The following is a 25,223-nucleotide window of genomic DNA, read 5'->3' as shown; positions in this document are numbered from 1 at the left end:
ACACTGCAGCCTGTTTTCTATCAATCCTCTATAATAGATGGATGTGAAATCCCTTACAGCCCTGCTTTGCTTTGCTATTCACAGCAAGGCCTCTCATACATTATTTCAGTAATATTTTATATTAAATTATTCAGTTACTTCAGCATTAATAAATCATAAGTAATGTATTAATTGATGTTTGTTTAAATTTTAATAACACCTGCATTAAAAAATGTTTATTCAGACCATGACCACAAATCCACCTAAATTGGAAAAAATGAAATTACAACATCTAAATGCTGATAATGCACTGAAAACATGCTTTCAGCCACAGTTCTACATTTTGCCACTTACCAAATGCAAACATGTTAATTAAGGTGTTTCATATTCGTCATTGAAGGCTTCATTTTACTCAATGCTGGAATGGTTTACTTAAAACTTAACTATTCACACCACGCCTACCTCCAGTTCCATGCTGGCATTGCAAAATCTAATGAATTTAGAGAATGCTTTAGATGGCTCTCAAGAGCTATCTCTTGAGAGGAGCACTGCCAATGACCTCACTGCTTTTGCATGCTCTTATCAGAGAGAAGTGAAGCAGAGCTAGTTTTATCTGTGTGTTTATACACACACACTTGCTCTCTGGCTTGTTTCTGACGTGAGAGACGAGACATGCCAAGCTGACCATAATCATCGCTCAGGCTTCAGTCTGAAGACAGCAGTGCTGCACACACACTGAGCGTGAGTTTCTCACACATGGTAAGTCCATTGCCATAATACATCCTGCTGCTACGATGCAAGGTTTAGATTTAATGAACAGATTAGACAATAAAACCTGTGGTATCAGTAATTGTTTCCTGTTTGAGGTAATGGACCTTCAGGTCCCACCTTGTATTTTTTTATTTCATGTACATATGTTACCTGCTTGGCTTGTAAATGAGGGTGGATTACAGCATGAGGAATGGCATATGCTGTTGAGGAGCTTTATATATTTGTCTGGCAAATACGGTGTTCCTATCTTTGACCAGTTGGCCTGGGTGTTATTATTCCATCTATGGCCTTTTGTTTGCACACTAAATGCAAAAATACTATTACCTTTCAGTAGGATTATTTGCTTTTCCACTGCTGGCTGAAATACAATCCATCATTCTGCCTACTATACAGTACTATGACACTGCTAAGGTGAATTAATACTACTTTGTATATATGATACAGACGGGCTTTCATGCATACCAGAACTTTGAATCACACACTTGGAAGTGCATTCAATTATGTATTGTAGTATTTGAATGTTAATACTGTTTATATATTTTATAGCAGCAGTAGTACTTCCAGTATGAGTGGAGAAAGCTTGAGGACATGTGTGTTGATCACTCTGTTGGGTCTAATGTTACTGGAGTCAGCTCATGGTCAGCATATAGCAGAGGAGCCCTGCTCAGTCCAAATCCTTGTTCCAGGACTTAAAGGTACATGACACTACACAGCAACACTCTGCTAAACACTAAAACATGACTAGCAGCCTGACTAAAGTTTTCGGTTTGTGATTAAGACTAAATTCTACCATCATGCTATTACATATTTCTACATTGGTACTGTCCATGGATAATGTCAGTAGCTTTGGTGAAAAGTGTCAGCTAAATGTAAATGATTCTAATGTAAATGGCTGGTCCAGTGGATATTTTCTTGATATGATGTTAAAGAAAGTGGGCGATTAACAAATAGAATGTTTTTATTTTTCTAAGTGAAGTGTGTGTGTGTGTGTGTGTGTGTGTGTGTGTGTGTGTGTGTGTGTGTGTGTGTGTGTGTGTGTGTGTGTGTGTGTTTTACAGGGGAAATAGGGGAGAAGGGTGAGAAAGGTGCACCTGGGAGACCTGGCAGAGTGGGGCCACCTGGAGAGACAGGTACTGTATGATTTAATGTTAATGAAAATGTCAAATGTTTGCAAATCATTAAATAACAGCACAAACAAGACAGGAAACTTGCAATTAGTGAGAGAACTTAAGTCCAAAGAAGACTAAATACAATTCGACCGATGAACCATGTGACCACAAGCTTCCGCTGGCTTTCATGACATTTAGGGAGTGCAGAACTGCAAAATGTTCAATGAGTTCAAAGGTCATCTTACTGCAAAGTCTAGAATGCAGTAATGATGACAAATGTTTACCACAGCCTTTAATGAAGATTAAGTGGTTTTTTTCAGTGAAAAATCGGGGAAGAGGTATTCATAGCCGTGAATCTAAGATACCATTTCAGACACCATTAATCTTATCAGAAGTGTTATGCTTGCATTTTGATCACGAAAGGCTTTATTTATCTTTATTAGGACCACCTGGACTTAAAGGACAAAAAGGTATCATGGGGCGTTATGGAAAAATGGGTCCCCCTGGATTAAAAGGTGGAGTAGGCTAGAAAAGTAAGAAAGTAATTCATTTTTAATACCTTTGAAAGTCTTAACAAATGCTTACAACCTATTTATAGGTTTAAAAGGTGATATGGGAGATCCAGGTCCTAAAGGCGAAAATGGAGACCCAGGTAAAAAAGAAAAAAAATCAGACAGGGAATCAATTCTTATTTCATTAAATAATGCTTAAACATTACATAAATTTGGCTCTGGCATCTGGTTTGTTGCACCAGGGCTCCCCTGTGAGTGCGGTCCCCTGCGAAAGATGATTGGTGAAATGGATAATCTTGTGGCACAGTTAACCAGTGAATTGAAGTTTATTAAAAAAGGTATGTACTTGCAATGAACCCCAGAAAAAAGCTTTAAATCCAGAGTCCTTTCTCTGATATTATGCAGAGCACACATGTCAAACCCCTATGTTAGCGCTTTGTCTGCTTTAATACAAACCTACGTAAATACACTGCTGCTACTCAAGAAAAAATTTCCCACAAGCATCTCGCGTTACAGGACGTGCATTCTGTTGCTATAAGAAATCATCTCGTTATTATGAGAAAAGCATCTCAAGAAAAGCATGAAGTAAAATTTGACTAATACTGTCAAATAAAGTTTGTCAGAATCAACAGGTAACCATGTAGGCCATATTGTTAAAAAAGCAAGAGCAATTATACTGTTTTTATAACATTTATCTCATAATAAGATTTTTTTTCTTGTAACAGCAAGATATTTTCTAATAGTAACATTATGCATATCCCATGAAAAAGAGATGTTTGCTTGTAATAACAAGATGCTGATTTTGTTTCTTGAATGGCCACAATACACTTCCACAGAGTGCATGTTAAAAGCCTGTTATCTTCAGTTTCAAATGTTTTGTCAGTTACATAAATTATCTAATACCAACAATATTCAAATCTCAATTCACAGACTGACAAAAGAAATCAGTCACTGTTTTGTCTTTCTTTGTACAGTGTATTTCTGTATATACAGGGTGTTGTAGTGTGATTACAGAAATACCAGTGCTCACTTTTCAGCACTGCCCTCCCCTGCAGCTGTTGCTGGAATTAAAGAGACGGACAGTAAGGTGTACCTTCTGGTGAAGGAGGAGAAGCGTTACCGAGATGCTGAGCTCTACTGCCAAGGCAGGGGTGGGCACCTGGCCATGCCCAAAGATGGCAGTGCAAACAGAGCCATTGCTGGCTACGTAACAGAAGCTGGCCTTAGCAGAGTGTACATCGGCATTAATGACCTAGAGCGTGAGGGACATTTTGTGTATGTGGAGCGCTCACCTATGAGCACCTTTACCAAATGGCGGGAAGGAGAGCCCAATAACGCCTATGAAGATGAAGATTGTGTGGAGCTTGTGTCCTCGGGAGAGTGGGTTGATGTGGCCTGCTCTCTAACCATGTACTTTGTGTGCGAGTTTGACAAAGACCAGATTTAAGCAACTCCACTCGGAAAGGGGGGGTGGGGGGGATGATTATAGTAGTGAGTATTGCAGCCCGGTAGTGCAAGAGTGTGATTATTCTGAGATGCCAACAGAGACTCATTCTGATATGTCTATGATTCACATACAGTGAAGCGAATTACATTTGTAAAAAATATATTTCTAATATTTCTTATTTGCTACGAACTTTATGGATTGCCCTTTATCATGTACTATTTTGCATTTGTATATACTGTATAAAGCCATAAATAAAGCTATATCAGTTAGTGCAATTTCTATTGCTTTAAGATGAATAAATTAATGGGAAATAACTTAAATAATTTTACTGTGCTGCCCTCTAGGGGCAACCTGCGAGTACTGAATGTGTCCACACAATACAGTCACTGGTCACTGGTCTAGGTCCACACATCCGGGGAAAAGATTCAACACCTACACTGTTATTTGTAAAACAGGGGAAAAAAAGGAATTACCACATTTTGCACAGATATTGTGATTAGAAAAATATTAATATTTTAAAATACACTATTATGAAACATATCACACTAAATATCTTGTTGGCATAAAAATTACTTATTAGAGCAAGATGATTAAAGAGGATTGGCACCCTGTCCAGGGTGTACTTCGCCTTGTGCCCAATGCTCCCTGGGATAGGCTCCAGGTTTCTCTGTGACCCTGAAGAGGATAAGCGGTAGAAGATGGATGGATGGATAGATAGAAGATGATTAAAGAGTGAATTTGAAAAAGAATTTCACTTTTTATGTGTCACATCTTGTTCCACATTCTTATTTAAGATGCTGGCTATGCAAATTGTTGTTAAAAACAAACAAACAAACAAACAAACCATATACAGTGGGATCCAAAAGTCGGAGACATTGAAAATCAGGGAACCAAAACAAAAAAACACCAAAAAATAAGTTTTGGATTTTGAAAACAATTGTTTAATGTTCAATATTTTGAATATGTATTATTCAAGATTATGGACTATTTAAATGTAGGCCTAAGCAAATGTGTGATATTGACCGTGTTAATGGCTTTTATACAAAAGGTCAGATTTTCCTCTATTTAAGCAGATGACACTCCAATGGATTTGATCTAAAATAGATCATGAGATTTTGCTCAAACTTGTGGAGTCTATGCCAAATTGAGTGCACACTGTCTTTAAAGCAAAGGGGACATATCAAATACTTGGAAAATTGTGCAAATATTTCAAAGATTCTACTTTTCACTCAAGTTGTTGTCAATAATATGATTTGAAATGAGAATTGTTGTGTTAAATGAGAAAGGAGGATAGAAGTGTACTGTGTATTGCATCTTTATGCATTTTGAACACACACACACACACACACACACACACACACACATTATTTACTGTCTGTGTGCAGTTTCACATATTCTCCCCATGTTCATTTAAGTTTCCTCCAGTTTTCCCAGACCTCCTTATCTCACCAAACATGCTGGCAGGTGGCTTGGCTATATTAAACTGCCCCTAGGTGTGAAGGAGTGTGTGAATGTGTGTGTGCATGGTGCCCTGTGATGGACTGGTGTCCCATCTAGATATCACACCCAGTGCTCTGGACTCTCCGTAACACTGGCCAGCATAAAGCAGCTACGGGAGATGAATGAATGTGCAAATAGCTTCATATAGGGAATAAAATGTAGGCCATTTTATTCTTTAAGACAAATGTCAAAAACATGTGCTTTATAATTGAAACCTTTTATATGGCATTTTACCTGATATCTTGTAAAAGTTTTTATATTTATATACAGTGCCCTCCACTAATATTGGCACCCTTGGTAAATATGAGCAAAGAAGGCTGTGAAAAATTGTCTTTATTGTATAACTGTTTGATTTTTTGTTAAAAAAAAATCACAAAAATACTCTGTTCTCATGGATATCAAACAACTACAAACACAACACAGGTTTATCAAAAAAAAAAAAAAAATATCTATGTAACTTTTTCAAAATTTTGAGCTCTACGCTGGTGGACTCTCCTCTTCAGCTCACCCCACAGGTTTTCTATGGGTTTCGAGTTAGGGGACTGGAATGGCCATGGCAGGACCTTGATTTTGTGGTCTGTAAACCATTTTTGTGTTGATTTTGATGTATGTTTTGGATCATTGTCCTGCTGGAAGATCCAACCATGGCCAATTTTAAGCTTGCTGGCAGAGGCAGTCAGATTTTCATTTAATATCTGTTGATATTTGATAGAGTCCATGATGCCATGTATCCTAATAAAATGTCCAGGTCTTCTGGCAGAAAAACAGCCCTAAAACATTAAAGAGTTGGGGGATGGTGGCTTAGTGGCACCAGGGTTGGGGGTTCAATTCCGACCACCACCCTGTCACGAATCGTGACGGAGCAGAGATAGGACGGATGCAAGTGCAGGATGAACAGTTGTTTATTAGAAAGAGAGATAGGCAGACAAATCCAAAACGTGATCCAAAACGTAATCCACAAACATGCAAGAGGTCAGGCGATTGGCAAACAGGCATACACGGGGCAAGGCAGGAATCTAGGTCGATAAACAAAACAAGAAACGACCATGACGAGGGGCTGGAAGCGGATAATCCAGCGCGAACTAACTCTAAACATGGACCATGACTATGATACACATTAAACTAGCTCTAAACATTTAATCTTCCGCGTTGTGTGCTGGGAGGCGCGCGGTATATATGCGGACATAATCAGCGTCTAAACCGCTAGCAGCTGAGAGCAATTCAGACCCACGTGAAATCCCAGCCAATGACAGAACAGGGAGGAGACAGAAACATAAACAAAACACGTGTCCAGATGTCATTACAGTCAATAACGGAAAAGCAGGTGCTCGCGCATTCGCGCTTAGAGCACGCTGCTTCAAGGGAGAATCGTGACACACCCAGTGTTCGCAGAGCTTGAATGTTATCCCCTTGCTTTGGGGGTTTCCTCCAGGTACTCCAGTTTACTCCCCCAGTCCAAAGAATGCATTGTAGGCCGACTGGAATCACTAAACTGTCCATAGTGCGTAAATGGATGTGTGAATGGGTGTGTGAGCGTGTGCGCCATTGTGCCCTGCGATGGGTTGACACTGGGATAGGCTCCAGGCGTCCAGCGACCCTGTATAAGATAAGTGTTATAGAAAATGGATGGATGCATGGATGACCACTTAGATGTCTGTCTGTTTCTTTGTTTTCCATTTAATTTTATATAATCCCTCATCAGACACGTCACTATCAGACATCACTGTTTAATATTTTCGCTATGAAAACCAGAGTATTTGTAGATAAAGCTTCCCACATCTTCAGTGATGGTACACACAGAATAGACTTGGTTGTATAGCATTAAGCTATGAAGTCAGAGCTGCAGTATTTCATTTTCAGGAGACAGATTAAAAACAACAGTTTACCTCTTTGGAATCTAAAGGCAGCTACTGTAGTAGTCTGGGAGGGTTGAAATTCAACATAGCTTGATGAATTCCCTGCTCAAAAGCACCTGGTTCAACTCACCTATCAATTACCAGGCTTAGTACGAGTGTTAGAGCAAGAAAATCATCAGATGGTGCCAAAATCCAGTCCTCACAGACAGGAACTGATGATCTCTTCTGTATTTCATCAGGGCATGAAGATAAGGACATTCTGAGTAGTATAGCACAGACCTGCTGAACAGATTATTTGATTTCCAACATGTATCAGTTATTAAAGATGTCTGGTAATTAGCACTTTGATATGTGAGGTGTCAAAACAACAGGAGTCCAAAGAAGCCAAATAGTGGACAAACAGCATTGTCAAATAGAAAAACAGTGGTCAGACAGGGATAGATAGATACAGTAGATTTATAGGACAATTGTAAAATCTCCAAAAAGTACAGAGCAGCTCTATATCCAAAATCTGGACCAAAGCAATGAATGCAAGTAACCATGGACTGAAAAGTCAAGTTTCATCATATGTATTTCCTATATCTGGATGAATTTATTTTTAAAAAAGGTCAAAAGATGCATTCAACCCACAGTGTCTGTCAGGCATTAAATATGGTGGGAGATCTATAATATTTTGGGCAAACATCTCATGGATGTCAATAGGTCATGTGATTACTTTGCAAGAGTATATAACAGACAACAAATATGTGGTTATTTTGCAGGACCAGGTGTACCCTATAGTGCAAATACTCTTTCCTGATGAGGTTCCCCTTTTCCGGGATTAGAATGTCCCCATTCATACTGCTAAAATTAGTCAAGAGTGGTTTGATAAACAGCAAAATTAATTCAAATGCCTTCCACTGACTCCCCAATCACATGATTTAAACATCATTGATCATTTATGTGAAGTTCTGGAGCTGAGACTGCAAAACAGATATCAACTTAGTTCATTCCCCAAAGAACTAGAAGATTTCAATACCCCAGCAGAAAAAAAAAAAACTTTTCAGGACATATATGACAGCATCCCAAGAAGAACTGAAACTGTTCTGGAGAGAAAGGCCCTACTTCTTATTATGCTAATTATTTTGTCCATCATCTGTAGTTGCATCTTTTAGTTTATTTTGCTATTCTACGGTGTGCAAGTAATCTTCATTAATAATTAAATACATGCCCTAGAAACTCCTATGTTTATGGCACAGTTAATTATGCATTTTATTAAATGGGAGTTAGCTCAAAATTAATTACACATACTTAAATTTCACATACCTTTGGTGGGAAAGCCTGCTTCACTTGATTATCAGAATGGTTGTTTCCAATTTGCAAAGCGGAATTACATTTTAATAAAAAAGGTTTTTATGTTGATTAAAAATTAACTATATAGAAATGAGAATATTATATGCTTGTGTGGTTGCAATTGCTTGCACAGAATTTTTTCTGATTGCCTGGTTGTTAGTGTAACAGCTGAAGTCTGCTAACTGTGTATGTCCAATTTGCACTAATACTGTATTTGTCAGTAGTATAATTTGTCGTTGAGCAATACATTAGCCTATATCACAAGGTCTCATTTATGGGATAAGAAAAATGATGCAGGGCAAACTACTACCACTACTAGTACTATTAATCACACACACACACACACACACACACACACACACACACACACACACACACACACACACACACACTTAGAGCCAGCTCTATTTGTGATTTCTAATTTTTTTTTTTCAATTCAGTAATGATCTACTGGGTTCATGCTCTGTTTAGTGTTTCTGAATACCAAACATGCTAAACAGAAAAGTTGTAACCATTTCATTCAAATAAAAATTCTTCTCTTCCAAATGAAGTTTGAGGAAGAAAGGGTGATGGAGTAATTGATCCACCTTGTTCACATTCATTACACCTGTGAATGTATTTCACATGAGTCTTCTCAATCACTGCTGATGACATGTCTCTGACCTAGGCTGAAAATTATGTTTATGTCTGAATAATAACCTGACACAACAGTTTCTGAACGGCTGCATGAATCTACTGTAGACTCTGGCCTTCAAAGCAATCAGCCTCAGCCTTGGTTCTTCATACCATTGGTGTTGTATGCTTGATTTCATCCATACTCTGTACCGCTTATCCAACACAGGGTTACAGGGAGCCCGGAGCCTATCCCAGGGGACTCAGGACACAAGGTGGATGAGGTGCCAACCCATCGGAGGGCACAGTCACACACATACTCACACACCAATTCACATACTAAGGACAATTTAGAGATGCCATTCAACCTATGAAACATGTCTTTAGACTGGAGGAGGAAACCAGAGTACTCTGAGGAAATCCCCAAACATGGGAGAACATGCAAACTCCAAGCAGGATTTAAACCCCCAACCTTGGAGGTGAGAGGCAATCGTGCTAAACACTAAGCTTGGTTCCACAAAAGTCCAAAATAATCATACATTAACACATTTATTAATAGCAAATATTCCAATATGGTCTCCAAATGTGAAATTTTATCCTGATATCTTTGTATGTTTGAAAGACAAGCGGGCTTAGACCTGCTAGCTCAGTTATACCAGCTGCCCCTGGGTGTAACCTTAAGTAAACCTTGATGATGTTAGATGTTCAAATACTTAATGTTAAATACAGCTCCTGTAAAATCAGTTACCCATGAAAATCACTAAACTGCCAAACCGAGGAGTTTATAACTTCCCTCTTTTTCTTTTTATTAGCTACTGGCATATACAACAAAGAGACCACAAATAAAGAAATACAGTACAAACTTCTAAAGATATTATAACGGTGCAGGGGGCACACTAATGCTCTGCTAAACTTGAAAAATAACTTGAAAAAAAAGGTATTACTATATTATTGATAACTTTCTGTGTTCTTTTAAAATTGCATCAGCTTATTAGAAAAAATGCACTGGATATGATTTCCAAAGGAAAACTCATAGCTGTAGCGTTTCAGGGTCTTTCAGTGAAATGTTATGCATTATGATTTTTGTGCCAGTGTTGTAAACATAGCTAACAGATTTCAGAATCAGATAGCCATAACAGTTATCATTTGGTCTGTCAGAGCACCATTATACAAGGATTCATAGCATGCATTCATAAATTACTTGCTTTCTCAGATCAATACACTCCTATAAATGAATTCCAGTGCTATGTGTGACCACTGCAGAGCTCGACTGACTTCATGCCTATAACAGTAGTGCTGAAGAAAGACAAACAAGTTTATTGTCAACACTGTGTAACCTCAACTTGGATAATTGTCATCTGTTTATAATATTGCACATAATGAAAGTGGTCTGTAATGTTGTTTATCATCTGTTTATCACATAATGAAATGCGGTCTTCAATGGTGTTTATCACCTGTTGTTCTCTTATGAGAGGTTGTAAATGCAAATTGGGTTTCTAGGTGCCCTTAGTTTTTCATGCTTTAGAGTATTTTTATGATTTTCCACCTGAATTTATGTGGCCAGAATTAACTGTGCATGGAATAATTCTCTCTGTAATTATGATTGATTCTGCATGAAAGTTCAGTCTTACCCTTGGTCACCTTTTATGTCTTTATGGCTGCTTAATGGCTGAACCACAAATAACAAAGCCTGCCCATTAAAGCTTCAAAGTGGCAGAAATATGTCAAATCTCTAAATGAATGACAGCTCAATATGTCCAACGGATGCTCAGCAGGGAGCTGTTCATTTTGTCGCCATCACAGATTCGACCTGTGGTTCACAGCAAAATAATTGTCCTGGCACACTGGAGGAAACACATTAATGAGCCATGCACCATCAAGTGAGTTTTAATTTCAGTGTCTCCCTGTTGGAATGTTTTAATGGCAAAGCCTAAGGCATAAGTGAAGTGTAGTTCTTCAAAATTCCTGGTTAAAACATCATTTGCTGTTTTCATTCTTGCACTGAGCACATAATTATTCACAGGGTACTACCTATCAAGGGATGTTAGGCTTTTCAGTTAGTGTGAAGTTTATCACATTTAACAGGTTTATCACCTGTTAATGACGTTTATAATTTCTAAACTGACTTTCTGAATATGGAATGTGATTGAACTGTATTATGTAGTCTGTTTACCATTGGAGATATCTTAGTTCCTGCAGCTCAGATACTCCCAAAATACACACTTACCAGCTCAGTAAATGTACTCACTGTTGTAAAAGAGAAAGCTCAGCTTCATGCTGAAGCTGTACACAGGCAGGATATATGCAGTTTATTATCACCTGAGGTTTTAAAGGGAAGAGGAAGCAGTCTTACAGCAGTGGGCAATCTCTTGCAGGTTGTGCATGTTGTATGGGATGCTGTTACATGGAGCACCAGAGCTTGAGAACAACCAGTATTATGCAGTTGTAAGAGCTGAAAGACTCCTCTGTCAGACGTAACCCTAGACCTCACTGATGCGTAAGAGATGTCTATTAATAGACAGGGGTGTAAAATTTTATTCGGAAAGGGCTGGTGTGGGTGCAGGTTTTCATTCTAACCAGGCAGAAGCCATACCTGAGTCTACTGAAAACCAAGATCAACTGATTCAACAGATGGAATCAGGTGTAGCTCTGCACCCACACTGGCCCTTTACAGATAAGCCTGGACCCCCTGATTAATAGAGATAAGCTTATTTATGTGATAGAAGATACATATGTTTCCATTTCCATTAAGCCAGGGTTTCTGAAACCTGGTCCTGGAGTTCCACTGCATTGAACATGTTGGTGTTTTTCATGCTCCATATTCACCAAATTCATAAAATAAATAAATAAATAAATAAATGAAATCTCATCAGCTAATTAACCTAAATAATGCCTAAACATAACAAACTGGGTGAGTTAGATGAGGGAAAACACTAAAATGTGCAGGACAGTGATATACCAGAACTTGGATTAAGATATGGCAAGACCTAACAAGTACAACAAGTTTTGCAACATGCTATATTAGAGTGATTGACACCGTACCTAAACAGATTAAGGTTAGTTTTTTGTGGAAAAATGGCAATAATTACAATGTTTCCTGTATGCTGCACTCTCATTTATTAAGGGGGTGGTATTTGAAGAGGTTACTGGAAGCAATGATCAATTCAATTCAATTCAATTTTTTTACATAGCACTTTAAACAATAGATATTGCCACAATGCAACTTTACATGAATCCAAATGTAGATCTAGATCCCTAATGAGCAAGCAAGAGGTGAAAGTGGCAACTCCCTGAGACACCATTAGGAAGAAATCTTGAAAGGAACTAGGCAAGTGGTACAGGACATAAATAATCAAAAAAACAATCAGACCCTGCTTAGAAAAGTGTACTCTCACTTTACCACAATCTAACCTACAATGCATCTAACTTCCTTTTACCCTTCTATATGGAAGAAAAAGCATGCGTTGACAAAATTTCTGTTCTTTGCTGCTCATGTGTATGGAGCATCAGTTAGATGAAAGACATATTACTCTCGCAGAATCTCAATAACATCTCAAATCACTCCAATCCCTGGCAGTAGGACTCCCAGACAAGGAGATTCCCCTCATCAATCACTGTCTCTAGGAGGCATTGAGTTCCTCTCAGCTCCATCTCGAGCAGGCAGTCCCAAATCTCCAAGCGTGCTCCACTTGATCAAGTGCAACCAGCCTTTCGAGCTGAGCACTCTCGTCAAGGGAGCACACTGAAACCCTCCTTCACTCCCACACAATGAGGATAAATTGGTTTGTGATAGAGTTGTGGGTGTAAGTATGCACTCGTCGCTTTAGGACAGTCCACACTAAGATAAGACCTCACAAATAGGAGTTGGAGAAATAGTGCTCCCTCAGCAGTGTGTGGTTTGGGACTGATTCATAGAACGGCATGTGACATCTGTTTATTCTAAGCATGAAAAATGAAGGCATTGTGTGTGCCATTTGATGCGATGGCAAGAAAGCTCTTGTCGCTCCATAGGTGTTGCTCTCTAATAGACTTCTCATGCATCATCAACTTGATTGAGAAGAGGAAATAATTTGGAGAAAGTGGCAAATTATCTTTGGTAGAATGAAGATGGAAGAGCCATCAAAGTCTCATTAAACTGTCATTAAGCGCAGTGGTTTAGCTGCATTATCTCTCTACATTTACCTGTATTCGTTTAGAATAGAAAAGACCTATTCACAGTTTAATGAACTGTAATTTTGCCCTTTAGAATTTTCTGATAACTTGTGCAATGCAAAACATATTCTCTTTACAAATGACTGGGCAGCATTGCCACCTCATAGCTCCAGTGTTCCTGGTCTGATCCTGATTTTGGGCTACTGTCTATGTTTTCTTCCTCACGTGCATGTGGGTTTCCTCTATATTCTCGGATTCCCTTCCCAAAAATAACCAAACAAATATGCTGACAGGTGGCTTGGCTATGCAAAATTGCCTCTACAACCTCTAGAAAAATGATGGAATCACCACTCTCTGAGGATGTTCACCCGGCTTTTTTAATTCGTAGCAAATAAACAAATCACAGATATGAGACACAACAATTTTTGTTCAATAACTGAATAGCTGGCCTTCTTAAACATTCCTTAAACAAGTTAAATAAAATTAGTTTAATTAATGGCATATTTTTCTAGATCAGTTAGAGGAAAAAAATAAGGATTGATTCGATGTTGAGGGAAAAATGATGGAATCACTGTGTAATTTGCATTTCTAAACAAATACCAGCACAAGCCTAAAAATGTGAATTAGTCTGCAGTTAAAAAAGAGTGCTTACAGACCTTAACCTTGGACTTTTTTTTAAAAGCAACATGGCCTGAACAAGAGAGTTGTCAACTGAAACAATGGAAAAGATTATAAAACCCCTTCAAGAAGGAGATCCAGCACAGAGTGTACCAAAAGATGTTGGTTGTTCCTGGCCAACTGTGTCTAAAATTTGTGGAAGTATAAACAAAATGGGAAGGTTGTAAAAGGAAAACATATGAGTATACTAAGAAAAACAAGGTTACAGTGGGCTAAAGAGAAGCAATCATGGAGTGTGGATGATTGGATGAAAGTGATATTCAGTGATGAATCACAAATCTGCATTGGTCAAGGAGATGATGCTGGAACTTTTGTCTGGTGCCGTTCTAATGGAACATATAAAGATCACTGCCTGAAGAAAACAGTCAAATTTTCCCACTCATTTATGATGCGGTTGCATGTCAGGTAAAGCAGAAATGGGAGACAGCAACAGTCAATGCACTGGTATACACTGAAATTTTGCACACTTTTCTCATTCCATCAAAAGAAAATAGGTTTGGTGATGATGGTCATTTTTCAGGATGATAATGTATGTTGCCACAGAGAAAAGAGTATTAAAGCTTTTTTTCAGGAAAGGCATATCAACTCAATGACATGGCCAGCAAACCAGATTGAAAATTTATGCTGGAAATGTAAAAAAAAAAAAAAGAAAAAAGAGAAAAGGTCCATGACAAGGCTCCATCCTGCAAAGCTGATCTGTCAATTGCTATTCAAGAAAGTTGGAACCAGCTTGATGAAGAATATTGTTTTTCATTAATGATGTCCCATCTAGGGTGTATTCCCTGGAAAGGCTCCCTCATCACTCCTTCAGAAAATTCTACAATCTACTTGAGGAAAAAAGCTCCACAACTCTTTATGGGATTGCATATTCCCTGATTCATTGAAATAATTACACTGCAAGTCCAAGAGTGAGCATTTTATACATTGACCGTGTTTCTTAATGCATTCATAGAAACAGCATAGTAAGGTTCACACATTAGACACAGGGAAATGGACTCAAATTAAGATGCTTACAGTATTAAGATACTGTGATACTGTATTCAAGTTCATTCCAGTGTCTTACAGTGTCTTAAGACTTACAACAAAGTGTACATACTGGCATTGCTCTGGCAACCACCAGAGGGAGACAACATTTCAGCTCTTGCTTCTCCTGTCTGTCCCTACCAAATCACACCTTCCATGCATTTCTCTCTTTCTCCAGCCCCTTACATCATCCAATAATGTCATGTTCTAGAGAGATATTTGAGCTGTTATCAACAATGTGCCACCTAGCTGTGTTATTACAAAAAATGATTTGCATGGTTCTTAGTATCATAAATGCAGTGCTTTAGTAGCACTATTGGTGTGGCTGTATAAATATTTGGATTCAGGTCTTCTGACACTAAATGCTGTGTAGTGTGCAGCAGCAATGACTGAGTGAAGGCAGCACCGGGGAAGCAGATGAAAGCAGCAACATGGTGTGTGGTTTGTATTTTCCCTTTGCCATTAGAAATGTTGAATCATTGAACGAGTGAAAGTTGAAGTAGAGGGGAAAGTACAGTGGAATAACATTAAACGGAGCTTCATCTGCCACACATTCATGACTTCAGGTCTTGTTATGTAGGCCAAACCAAATAATCTGAACTGCAATATTAAACTGTAGCATTCTAGTGCCTATGTCCTGCCCTTTTCACACTTGCCAACACAAGACTCCTGTCTTTGTGAAGCAGCCTGGGTTTGGATAGGTTGGTGCTGATGCTAATCTGACTGCCTCCTGCCAGGCTAAGCAGAGGAAATGGCTCAGTGATACAGCAGGAGCTTCAGAGCTGCTGTCACCTGTGTTACCCCACACTAATCCGGATGTTGACTGTTGTAAGAGATGCAGAAATACTAGATTCATAACAGTATCGCAATACAGGATCTCAGACATTAGAGCCCTAACACTGAATGTTTTAAAGTGTGGAAGGATTTGGGTATAAAACATGTTTTCTTGGGGGGCATGGTGACTTAGTGGTTAGCACATTTGCCTCAAACCTCTGTGGTTGGGGGCTCAAATCCTCAAAATCCTGCCCTGTGTGCGGAGCTTGCATGATCTCCCCCTGCTTCCAGGGTTTCCCCCGGGTACTCCGGCTTCCTCCACAAGTCCAAATACATGCATTGTAGGCTAAATTGTCCACAGATTGTGCATTTATGCCCTGCGATGGGTTGCTACCCCATCCAGGGTGTCCCCCACCTTGTTCCCTGGGATAGGCTCCATGCTCCCCCACAACCCTGTGTAGGATAAGTGGTATGAAAAATGGATGGTTGGATTTACATATTTTCTTAAAATTCATAAAAATAGTTTGATACAAGAACCAATTATAAATCTTTAAAGTTGATGGCATGGCGGATCATGTTGGTTTCTCACAGCCAGAGTTTGATCCTGTGCTTCGGAAGGGTCCATGTGGGTTTTTTCTGGGCACTCTGGTTTGGTTCTATTGTTAGGAAACATACCAGTAGGTCAATTAGCTACTCTGAATAGCCTCTAGGTCAGTGTTTCTCAAACTTTTAAGCCAGCTACCTCTAAACTAACATTGACAAGAACTTGCGACCCCCACTACCACAGCATACACAAAATAAAGTTGTTTTAAGTCCTTCACAATATTTTTACTATGTTGCATTCACTTCCACTATATTTACTGCATATCAAATTATTTAGGCTTACCTTTCAGTGGGATGGGTGTACTTGTTTTTCATCTGTGGCCTGATGGTGGATACGACTACTCACAGGACATCCTCAACATCAAGACGTGATTGATATTTATTTTTCATGTATGTAACAGCAGAAAAAGTCTGCTTCCACAAATATGTAGATCCAAATGGAAGCAGTACATCCATTGCCACAATGGATAACTCTCTGTATTCTTCTGCTACTACAATGTAAAATTCACAATTTGCCCACAATTTCCTCAACATTTTAAAAATTTTACAGTTGGAGCTGTAGTGATAACTAGCGAGCAGTCGCTGCACGGTGACGTCATATCTTAGAGTCACGAAATATTATTTAACATTTAAAAAAATTCTCTAATCACGTCTGTCTTTAGAAATCAGAAAATATTTGTTTGTAATCTTAACTTTTAAAATTGAAAATGTAATCAGAAAATACATTTCAATCCCATGTCACGACCCCTTGATATCATTCCGCGACCCCCCAGGGGTCACGACCCCCAGCTTGAGAACCACTGCTCTAAGTGTGTGTAAGTGTGTATATATATATGTGTGTGTGTTGGCATGTTTGTATATCTTGACAGTAAACAAATTCCCCATAAGCACATGAATTTATCATAGTTTTTACCTTGTGCAAACATTTGGCTGGTCCCCACATACAATAGTGTTTTGAAAACTTTTTTGCTTGTGTGTGTGTGCGTGTGTGCGTGTGTGTGTGTGTGTGTGTGTGTGCACACGTACAATGGTCCCATCCAGGGAGTTTTCCTATTATGTGACCACAACCGTAATCAAGACAAAACAGTCGGAAGATGAATGAAGGAGTTTACAAACTGTTTAATTTTTGGGGCAGAAATGTATCAAATAACATTCTATAGGGTAGGAGTGGGAAAACACCATTAACTTTTTTCTTTATTATTGGCTAACTATGGGCATACTAAAGATAAACTCTGTTGCATCATACAGGCTTCCAAGAGTGGCTCTGCTGCTGAAGCAGAATGGTTGATGCTCCGTCAGTCTGAGCCTCACAGTGATTGGACAGTTTTGACAGGAACACACATGTAGCGTATGGGGCTCAGACCATATTTAATCTACAATTTCATACTCGAAATTAATCTTATCCGCTTTGTGTGGGATTCATCTAAGATAGTGTTCCTTTCAAATAAATACTAATAGATAGAAATTGATAAGTAATTGATTGATAATTTGATAAAAACAATTGATATCACTATGTGTATCGTTTTGCTTTGTTTGAAATTTTAACATGTGGGTTTGAAGATTTTCCAGACTACACCAGCAAGAAACGGCTTAAAAGCAATTGCTAGTGCTTTGTATTTTTCTTCTTATTTGTTCTGTCAGGAAGTGTTTGATGAACTTTGCTGAACTTAGATAAGCCGAATATTTCTGTTGAATTATCTGTTGGAGTGTTGTTTTATTTCTTTCTTGCCCACCAGCAGAGAGGGAACCAAATATTCAGCTATTCCCCAGACCCTGTGTTAGTGGGTTTGCAAACTCCACAGCCTGGAGTGCATTCTAGTGGAAGCCGAAGATCAGTGAAGTGCTCCTGAGCAGCCTCTCTATGGAGTCAACTAACAGCAGCCGAACTGCAGAAAAAAAAAATACATTAAGTCTTTTCTTCCCCTCACTCGGGACAAAAACAGCTCACCTTGCTACCTATGGTGGATATGCACTGCCAGCTAGAGGGAAATTGCCTTTTGTGGGAGCATTAATGCAGACATGCATCCTGCTGTCAAAGCATCAGTCTCCCAATAACTCCTCTCCCTACTGAGCTCTCCCTCGCTTTCTCCATTCAAGTCCCCTAGTCTTTTTCTTTTCATTAATAACCTTCCACTGTCTGCCTACGAATAAGTTATTCTCTACAAACGCCTTCCCTTTTAAGCCTGTTTTGACTCCCATTGTTTGATCTGGTATGATAAATAAGACGACTAGACGAATGCACTTAGAAATTCATGGCTGTTCTTTTTCATTAATAAATGATCAGTTTGCTGAACCCTCTGGTGATTGATAGCTTGTGTATGGGATGTATTGAAACCAGACAAATTCAATACCACATAAGTCACTAGGGAGCTACAAAGAATTTCATCATGTGAAATATTGAGGTCAATAGAATATATAAAGAAAGAGAAAAGAGGGATAACCAGTTTGAGTTCCAAAAACAGTCTTTTTGGATTAGAGATGGACAAACAGTGGCTTAGTAACTCACACCGTAATTAAAAGTTGTGGATTTTGGTTGATGCCTGCTCCTTTTTCAATGCTGTACTTTGCTGATCAACCTGTTTTCAATACAGTCTTCCACTACAATTGCCAAACAGCAGACATGTGGTTTGAAAATCCCAAATCTTTTTACTGCACAGTGTGGGTGTGACAATTTTTTTTTTGCCGTCTTATGAATCTCTTCAGAGAGAGAGAGAGAGAGAGAGAGAGAGAGAGAGAGAGAGAGAGAGAGAGAGAGAGAGAGAGAAATGTTCTCATGGGTAAGGTGCACATACTGGAGATTACAGTAAATCTGTTGACAGCTCTCTATAGATTACTTATATTAAGGGATATTGATTCCATTCTTTGTTAGTACACTGCCTGTCAAGATAAAATATAAAAGTGTGCAAACCTCAAAAACAATTTACATAGCACTTAGCATTAAGCAAAATTTAACAAGTACATTATTATGAATAGTAATTAAAGTTGATTAAAATATAAGATGAAATACATTCAGTCATCTTCAGAAACTGCTTTAACATCATCAAGGTTATGGAAAATCCGGAGTCTATCTCAGTAACACTGAGTGCCAGGAGGGAATATAGTATGTACACAAATTCAACAGATTCACACCTAGGTGCAATTTAGAGCACTGGCATGTTTTTGAGAGGTGGAAGAACTACAGGAAAACTGGGAGGAAACCAGTAACAGGCATGCAGAGGAGAGATCTACACAGACAAAGAGAGAATAGGCAAAACTATATACACACGGTAACCTCAGGATTACAATGCAAATTAAAATACAACAAGACCGATTAACTAAAACACATCAGTAAGCAAAAAATAGGAACAAATAAGCTATTTAAGGACAAATCTTTTTATAAAATAGTTAAGTACAATTTTTTAAAAATAAAAATCAAAACATTAAAAATTGATCAAGTATAGAATTGCCTTCTGTTCTCTCTTCTTTTAATTCTCTGGCAGCAGTGTTGTGAACAGGATACCCAGCGATTCTGGAAAAGATTTTTGGCATTCAGAGACAAAAAGTCAAAATAAGCTACTCTCTTTTCTGTACCTTCATTCTAAAAAAAAAAAAACCCTCTGTGCAGTTAAATAGGGAGTGGACTGACCAGCGAGCATCAGCAATAAAATATATTGTATATACAGGCATAGAGAGTTGCATGCTGTGGAAATGAAATAATGTATATCGGATTCATTATATAAAATATAAATAGTAAAGGACGCTGACTTGAGCCTTGTGGGATGCCAAAGAATACTGCTCACCAAGATGTATAAGATTTATCAGCACAGATAACACAATAAGATAAGGTGATTATGTGTAACACTCACTTCACTAGCCCTTTATATATGCACTTTGATAACATAACAGAACATGACAATGAAATATTTTTTTCTAGTAATTTCTTTAAAGAAATTAAGTTGCTGTAGTTTGATCTGTTTGACAGCATTAATGACATACAGAAAATGTCATGAGCATTTCTTTGCATCCCTTCGCCCAAATCCTATGAGGTCATTCAGTGTGTAATTGCAGCTGCGTCGAACCTGCCATCATTTCACGCATAAGAGCGGAGCCAGCAGTCCTGGTGATGGAGTTGAATTTCCCTCAACCACCCTAAGCTCACATTAGTGTCGGCAGGGATGTCTGCAGTGAGGCTTATAAAAGCGCTCCTTTCTGGACTCCAGCTCATGCTTTGGACACATGATCATCCCATGTGGCAATGCATTCTCATAATGCCATCACTAATGGCACAAAGTGAAAGAAAAAAAGCAAGCAAAGGCCTCATTTTAAGTACAGTAGTTTCTGTAAAGGGGTAATAAAGTATTCCATGTTTGTGAGTGCTGTTGATGTTACCAAAAGCATGAGGAGTGCATCTCCTGGCAGCCTATCATTAGAAGAGATCGTCTTACCTTTGAATGTCAGGAGCAGTGAATAATGTAGTTTACACTTCAGGAGAAAAAAAAGTAAAGTGAATGCACTCTCAGAAATAAAGGTACCAAACTACCTAGCTGGGCTGATACCATTAAGGGTGCCTTTATGTTTTGTACCTTTAGTATGTAGAATGTTGTTTACATTTGATTAGCTTTTAGTGTGGTGGTCCATCAATTTTAATAATGTACCTTAAATTGTTCTTAAAGTTTTCTAGGTAAAATATACATACTAATGTTACAAAATATGTCCCATTGATGGTACTGTACCTCCACAACAAAGACTACAGTTTGGTACCTTTTTCTCTTAGTGTACTTCCATGAAGTTCATTTGATGCCGAGACAATAATGCTGATTCTCCTGGTTTAAACTATTGATCTGGTCATCTGTAGTTTACAGAGTTTCATTGAAATTGAAAAATATTCATTTAGATTGTCATCATGTTCTAAATTTGGGCATACAGTGGCTATAGTTTTATAGTCCGACAAAAAGTTGATTGAAGTTATATACCACAATGAAAATAGTCATGTGGCTCATATAGAACATGGCAAAGTCACATGTTAATATCTGACTAGATCACAATTGCACAATTAATAATATAAGGTGTCCCAAAATCTCCATACATAGTGGAAATGAACACTTTTTAGCAAAATGTTTATTATATATTATCTAATATTTTTTTAAAAATTATATTATATATAATATAAATTCATTATATATATATATATATATATATATATATATATATATATATATATATATATATATATATATATATATATAATTCTTTACAGATAGACTTTAAGAATGCCTTTGACAAAAGAAGAAGGTCATGAAATCATTCTCATGGCTATATCAGGAAGCTGTCACAAAGCTGCGATGGATTTTAACAGGAAACATGGCAGGCACATCAAACATGACACTGTTGCCAAACTTATTAACAAATTCAAAAAGATGGAAGTGTTGTGGACCAACTGAGAAGTGGACATCCACAAAGATCCACTGACAAAGGCCCAACTGACATGTATGGTGCTGGCATATGTATGGAGACTTTTGGGACACCCTGTAGATATAATAATGGTCACATAAATATAGATACAGTAATGGTCAAAATGAATAGCACTGGCAAATCACAGCTATTGGGTCCCCAGAGTGAACCTGATCTCAGGTTATTGTTCACATAAGTCCACACCCAGTGTGAATGAGTATGTGAATGTATGTATGTATGGTGCCCTGCAATGGACTGGTAACCATCCAGTGTTCCTGGGTTAGGCTCCAGATTCACTGTGCCCATCACCAATAAAAGGTGGTTACTGGCCCCTGACCAGGAAAAGGTGAATTAATTAAAATTAAATAATTAATAGTCCCACAGTGTCACCAACATAAGTGTAATGATCCAAAAAAGCAGATTCTTACAAAAAACCTTTGTACTACTGAGGTGTTGCTATACTATAAACAGACCTACCGGTACTTTTAAAGATATTTTGTCAATTCAGTCTTTTCTCAAGTGAAATTATACTGATTTGATGTTATCTTCCTAAAACATTAATTCAGTCAATCATCCCACTGAACAGACATACTTACTTTCTGCTACAGATTCCTACCATGTCACATTTAATTTAGCAGAGACTGAAATCTTAGCCTTTCAAAAAATTTAATATGACACCTTGGACATTGACTTTCAAATGAACTTCACAGAGCATCATCAGGGAAACAAATGTTCCAATAGCCATTCTCCTTGTTTAGGTTCTACACAAATAAACAGTTTGACACGGGCATTGATCACATTTACCTCTGCAGGAAAAAGAAGGTGAGATAGTATAGAATGGCAGAATCTGCAGAACCAAACGTAAATGTGATTAATTATAGTCCTCAGGGGACAACATCTTCTGTGCAAAAGACAAAAGGAAGGAAATAGTCGGAGAGGATTTCAACATAAAGGTGGATCTACATATAGATCAGGTGAGGATGATAAACACTGCACATTTTTTTTTTTACCTTGCCTTATACAAAATATCCAAACGGAATGTTCTATTGATGATACATATGTTTCTTTTTCTCAGAGTTGAAAACCAAGGTGGCCAAATAAAAGCAATGCAGCTTTAATTATATTTAATTATGTTAAAATCAAGAGAATGGAAGACACAAAGTCATCCTCAGAGGTTCTGGTGTAGATTACACTCTTAAGATCATGCTAAAAGGTATGGTGGGGATACCATAAACAGCATTTCATACAGCTTGTTTAAGATAAACACTACACACAGAGTGGTCTAGCAAACTGTAGACTTGTAGGATCCTACTGAATTTAGGATCCTACTGATCCTGATGTTTTGTCATTCAGAAATGAAATGCAGCTTTAAAATCCTGGTGAGTGAAATATGTCTTTTTTGTCTGACTGAGATCAGCAAACTGCTGCAGGCGAGTCAGGAAAAGATGCTCACCTCAGAGCCAAGTCTGGGTCAGAAGTAGAGCACAAGTTATGGAACTCATGGAATTTACTGAAGTGGTTGCATATGGTGCTAAATACATCTCTCTTCAATTCTTCATATTCTGCTGTATTCATGTAATTCTGGGTTCTGCATCTATTCAACAGCATGAAGCTCATAACATTAATAAACATACACCACAGTGAATATTACAATGCTATGCAATTTCAGACCATGTTGAAATAGAGGGTTATATTGAGTCTTATTTAAACAATCAATAACACACAGCATTCTGTTTAATGAAAACTATAATTCCAGACAAAGACTAAATTACACTACTGGGTATTGTTTTGGTTGGTAATTTTTGCTCTGGTTTGCATTTTCATAATAAAGATATTTGTATTGAAAAAATTATTGACTGGGGACTATGGTTATTACCTTGTTAAAGGCCTCATCAATAGTCATATTCATTACTTATCACATTTAGTCACATGTGCAGATGGCTGAACCAGAGGTGCTATAGATCTGTTGAATGGCAAGGGTATAATAGTGGCAATTCCCTTCACTCCTCAGCCAACTAATTGGCAGACTCATAATTGTGGCACAAAATAATATTTGATTTAGTGGCAGATGGGGTTGGCCTTTAGATGGCTGCAATGGTCATACTCATACAATACACTAAAGACATACAAGTACTAATCAAGGAGGGCACACACATGGGGAGTGTCAAATAATAACCATTACACGTGTTTTCTTGACATTCTGCAATGCTTAATAAATATTCTCTTGTTGAAGGCGTGTATTCCCCATGCACACATATTGGCTGAACAATACTCCGTGCCTTTCTAACCATGTTTACTATTCAGCATCATAATACATGACTATGGTCTGTAAATAGATCTATGTTTCAGCAGACTGAAAGTAATATGTACATTGTGACATAAGTGCAGAGTCTTTGTTAGTTATTTCTTGGTTGACATATTTGCTTATGGCACTTTGTAGTACAGTGACATGTAGCTCATATCTGCTTATATCAATTATGTATGACCTGTTATAGCAAAAATGCAGCCTCTAGAAAAATAGACTTGAACTCATATATATACTGAGCTGCCATTTTATTACGGATACCTGTACATCGGCTCGTTCATTTGATTTATCAACACAATGCATAAAACTATTTCAAGAGCTTCACTCTTTACAGCTGCGGTGAGCAGAAAAGCATGTTAGAATGAACAACACAACCAAATAATGTATAAATAGCACTTATTTGGTAAAGACCTTCAACATTACTATAACATTAGTAAATAACATTTCTCAAAATGTTTCTTAATATGTTATGCCCTATTTGCTGATTGCAAGCTGGCCATGCTGATTCCTGTTAAATATATTTTAGTGCCATGAAACATACCTGTAAGATAACTGAAATTACATTATAGTTGAAGCAAGTTTGAATTATATTGCTTTTCACCTTTGTCTATTATGGTTTTTATTAACAACTAATTTCAATTTTGTGATTGCAGTCTAGTCAGATCTGCTACAATTTTTTTTTTCCATATTGTGAAGGGAGACAGAGAGACTAATGATAATAATGATACTATCTGATTTATCAGTTGCCTAAACAGTTAATTAATTCTTAATTTATATGGTTAGATATGTCAATGTATACACTCATGTTTGTTCAATCACCATCCTCCTCCATGGAGTTTTGTGATAAAAAAAATCAAATATATATTGATTACCCAATTGATTGTCTTTCTCTCTGCCAATACAATATCTGCTTATTTATCTTATATTTTTTCTGACTACAGTTGCCCAGCTTAGGCTAGCTTTTTCACATGCAAGGTCAACTATAATCAACCCCAGAGATGGGTTCACCGACTCATCCCGCACGCACTCAATGTAGATACGGCTTCTACCATTCAATTACTGTTTATTAAGGAGAGGATAGTCATTAATCAGACTGAGATGCACAGATTTCCTCAATGGACCATTGAACCACTTAGGACA

At 37.9% G+C, this 25,223-nt stretch overlaps 1 protein-coding gene across 3 annotated transcripts; it reads left to right on the top strand.

The window, feature by feature from the left end:
* Window positions 1-585: 585 nt before the first annotated feature.
* Window positions 586-4,088, top strand: colec11 (collectin sub-family member 11). Of its 3 annotated transcripts, none has more exons than XM_017475437.3 (7): window positions 586-738; window positions 1,297-1,445; window positions 1,809-1,880; window positions 2,303-2,374; window positions 2,458-2,511; window positions 2,614-2,709; window positions 3,427-4,088. In XM_017475437.3, exons 2-7 carry the CDS (start codon window positions 1,316-1,318, stop codon window positions 3,816-3,818), a joined length of 816 nt encoding a protein of 271 aa, XP_017330926.1. In that variant the 5' UTR covers window positions 586-738; window positions 1,297-1,315; the 3' UTR covers window positions 3,819-4,088. The 3 variants fall into 3 exon arrangements, with proteins under 3 accessions (XP_017330926.1, XP_017330924.1, XP_017330925.1); XM_017475435.3 differs by having other exon boundaries at window positions 3,409-4,088; XM_017475436.3 differs by having other exon boundaries at window positions 596-738; window positions 1,300-1,445; window positions 3,409-4,088.
* Window positions 4,089-25,223: the final 21,135 nt, after the last annotated feature.

The sequence above is a fragment of the Ictalurus punctatus genome, chromosome 9 (assembly GCF_001660625.3).
Source record: "Ictalurus punctatus breed USDA103 chromosome 9, Coco_2.0, whole genome shotgun sequence".
Lineage (NCBI taxonomy): Eukaryota > Metazoa > Chordata > Actinopteri > Siluriformes > Ictaluridae > Ictalurus > Ictalurus punctatus.
The sequence above is the reverse complement of the archived record's forward strand: the minus strand, read 5'-3'. Positions and strand labels throughout refer to the sequence as shown.

Coding starts and splice junctions, on each gene's coding strand:
- colec11 (XM_017475435.3), top strand. CDS start 1,316: ATGAGTGGAGAAAGCTTGAGGACATGTGTGTTGATCACTCTGTTGGGT. Junction 1,881..2,302: donor GGGGCCACCTGGAGAGACAG/GTACTGTATGAT, acceptor TATCTTTATTAG/GACCACCTGGACTTAAAGGA. Junction 2,710..3,408: donor ATTGAAGTTTATTAAAAAAG/GTATGTACTTGC, acceptor CTCACTTTTCAG/CACTGCCCTCCCCTGCAGCT.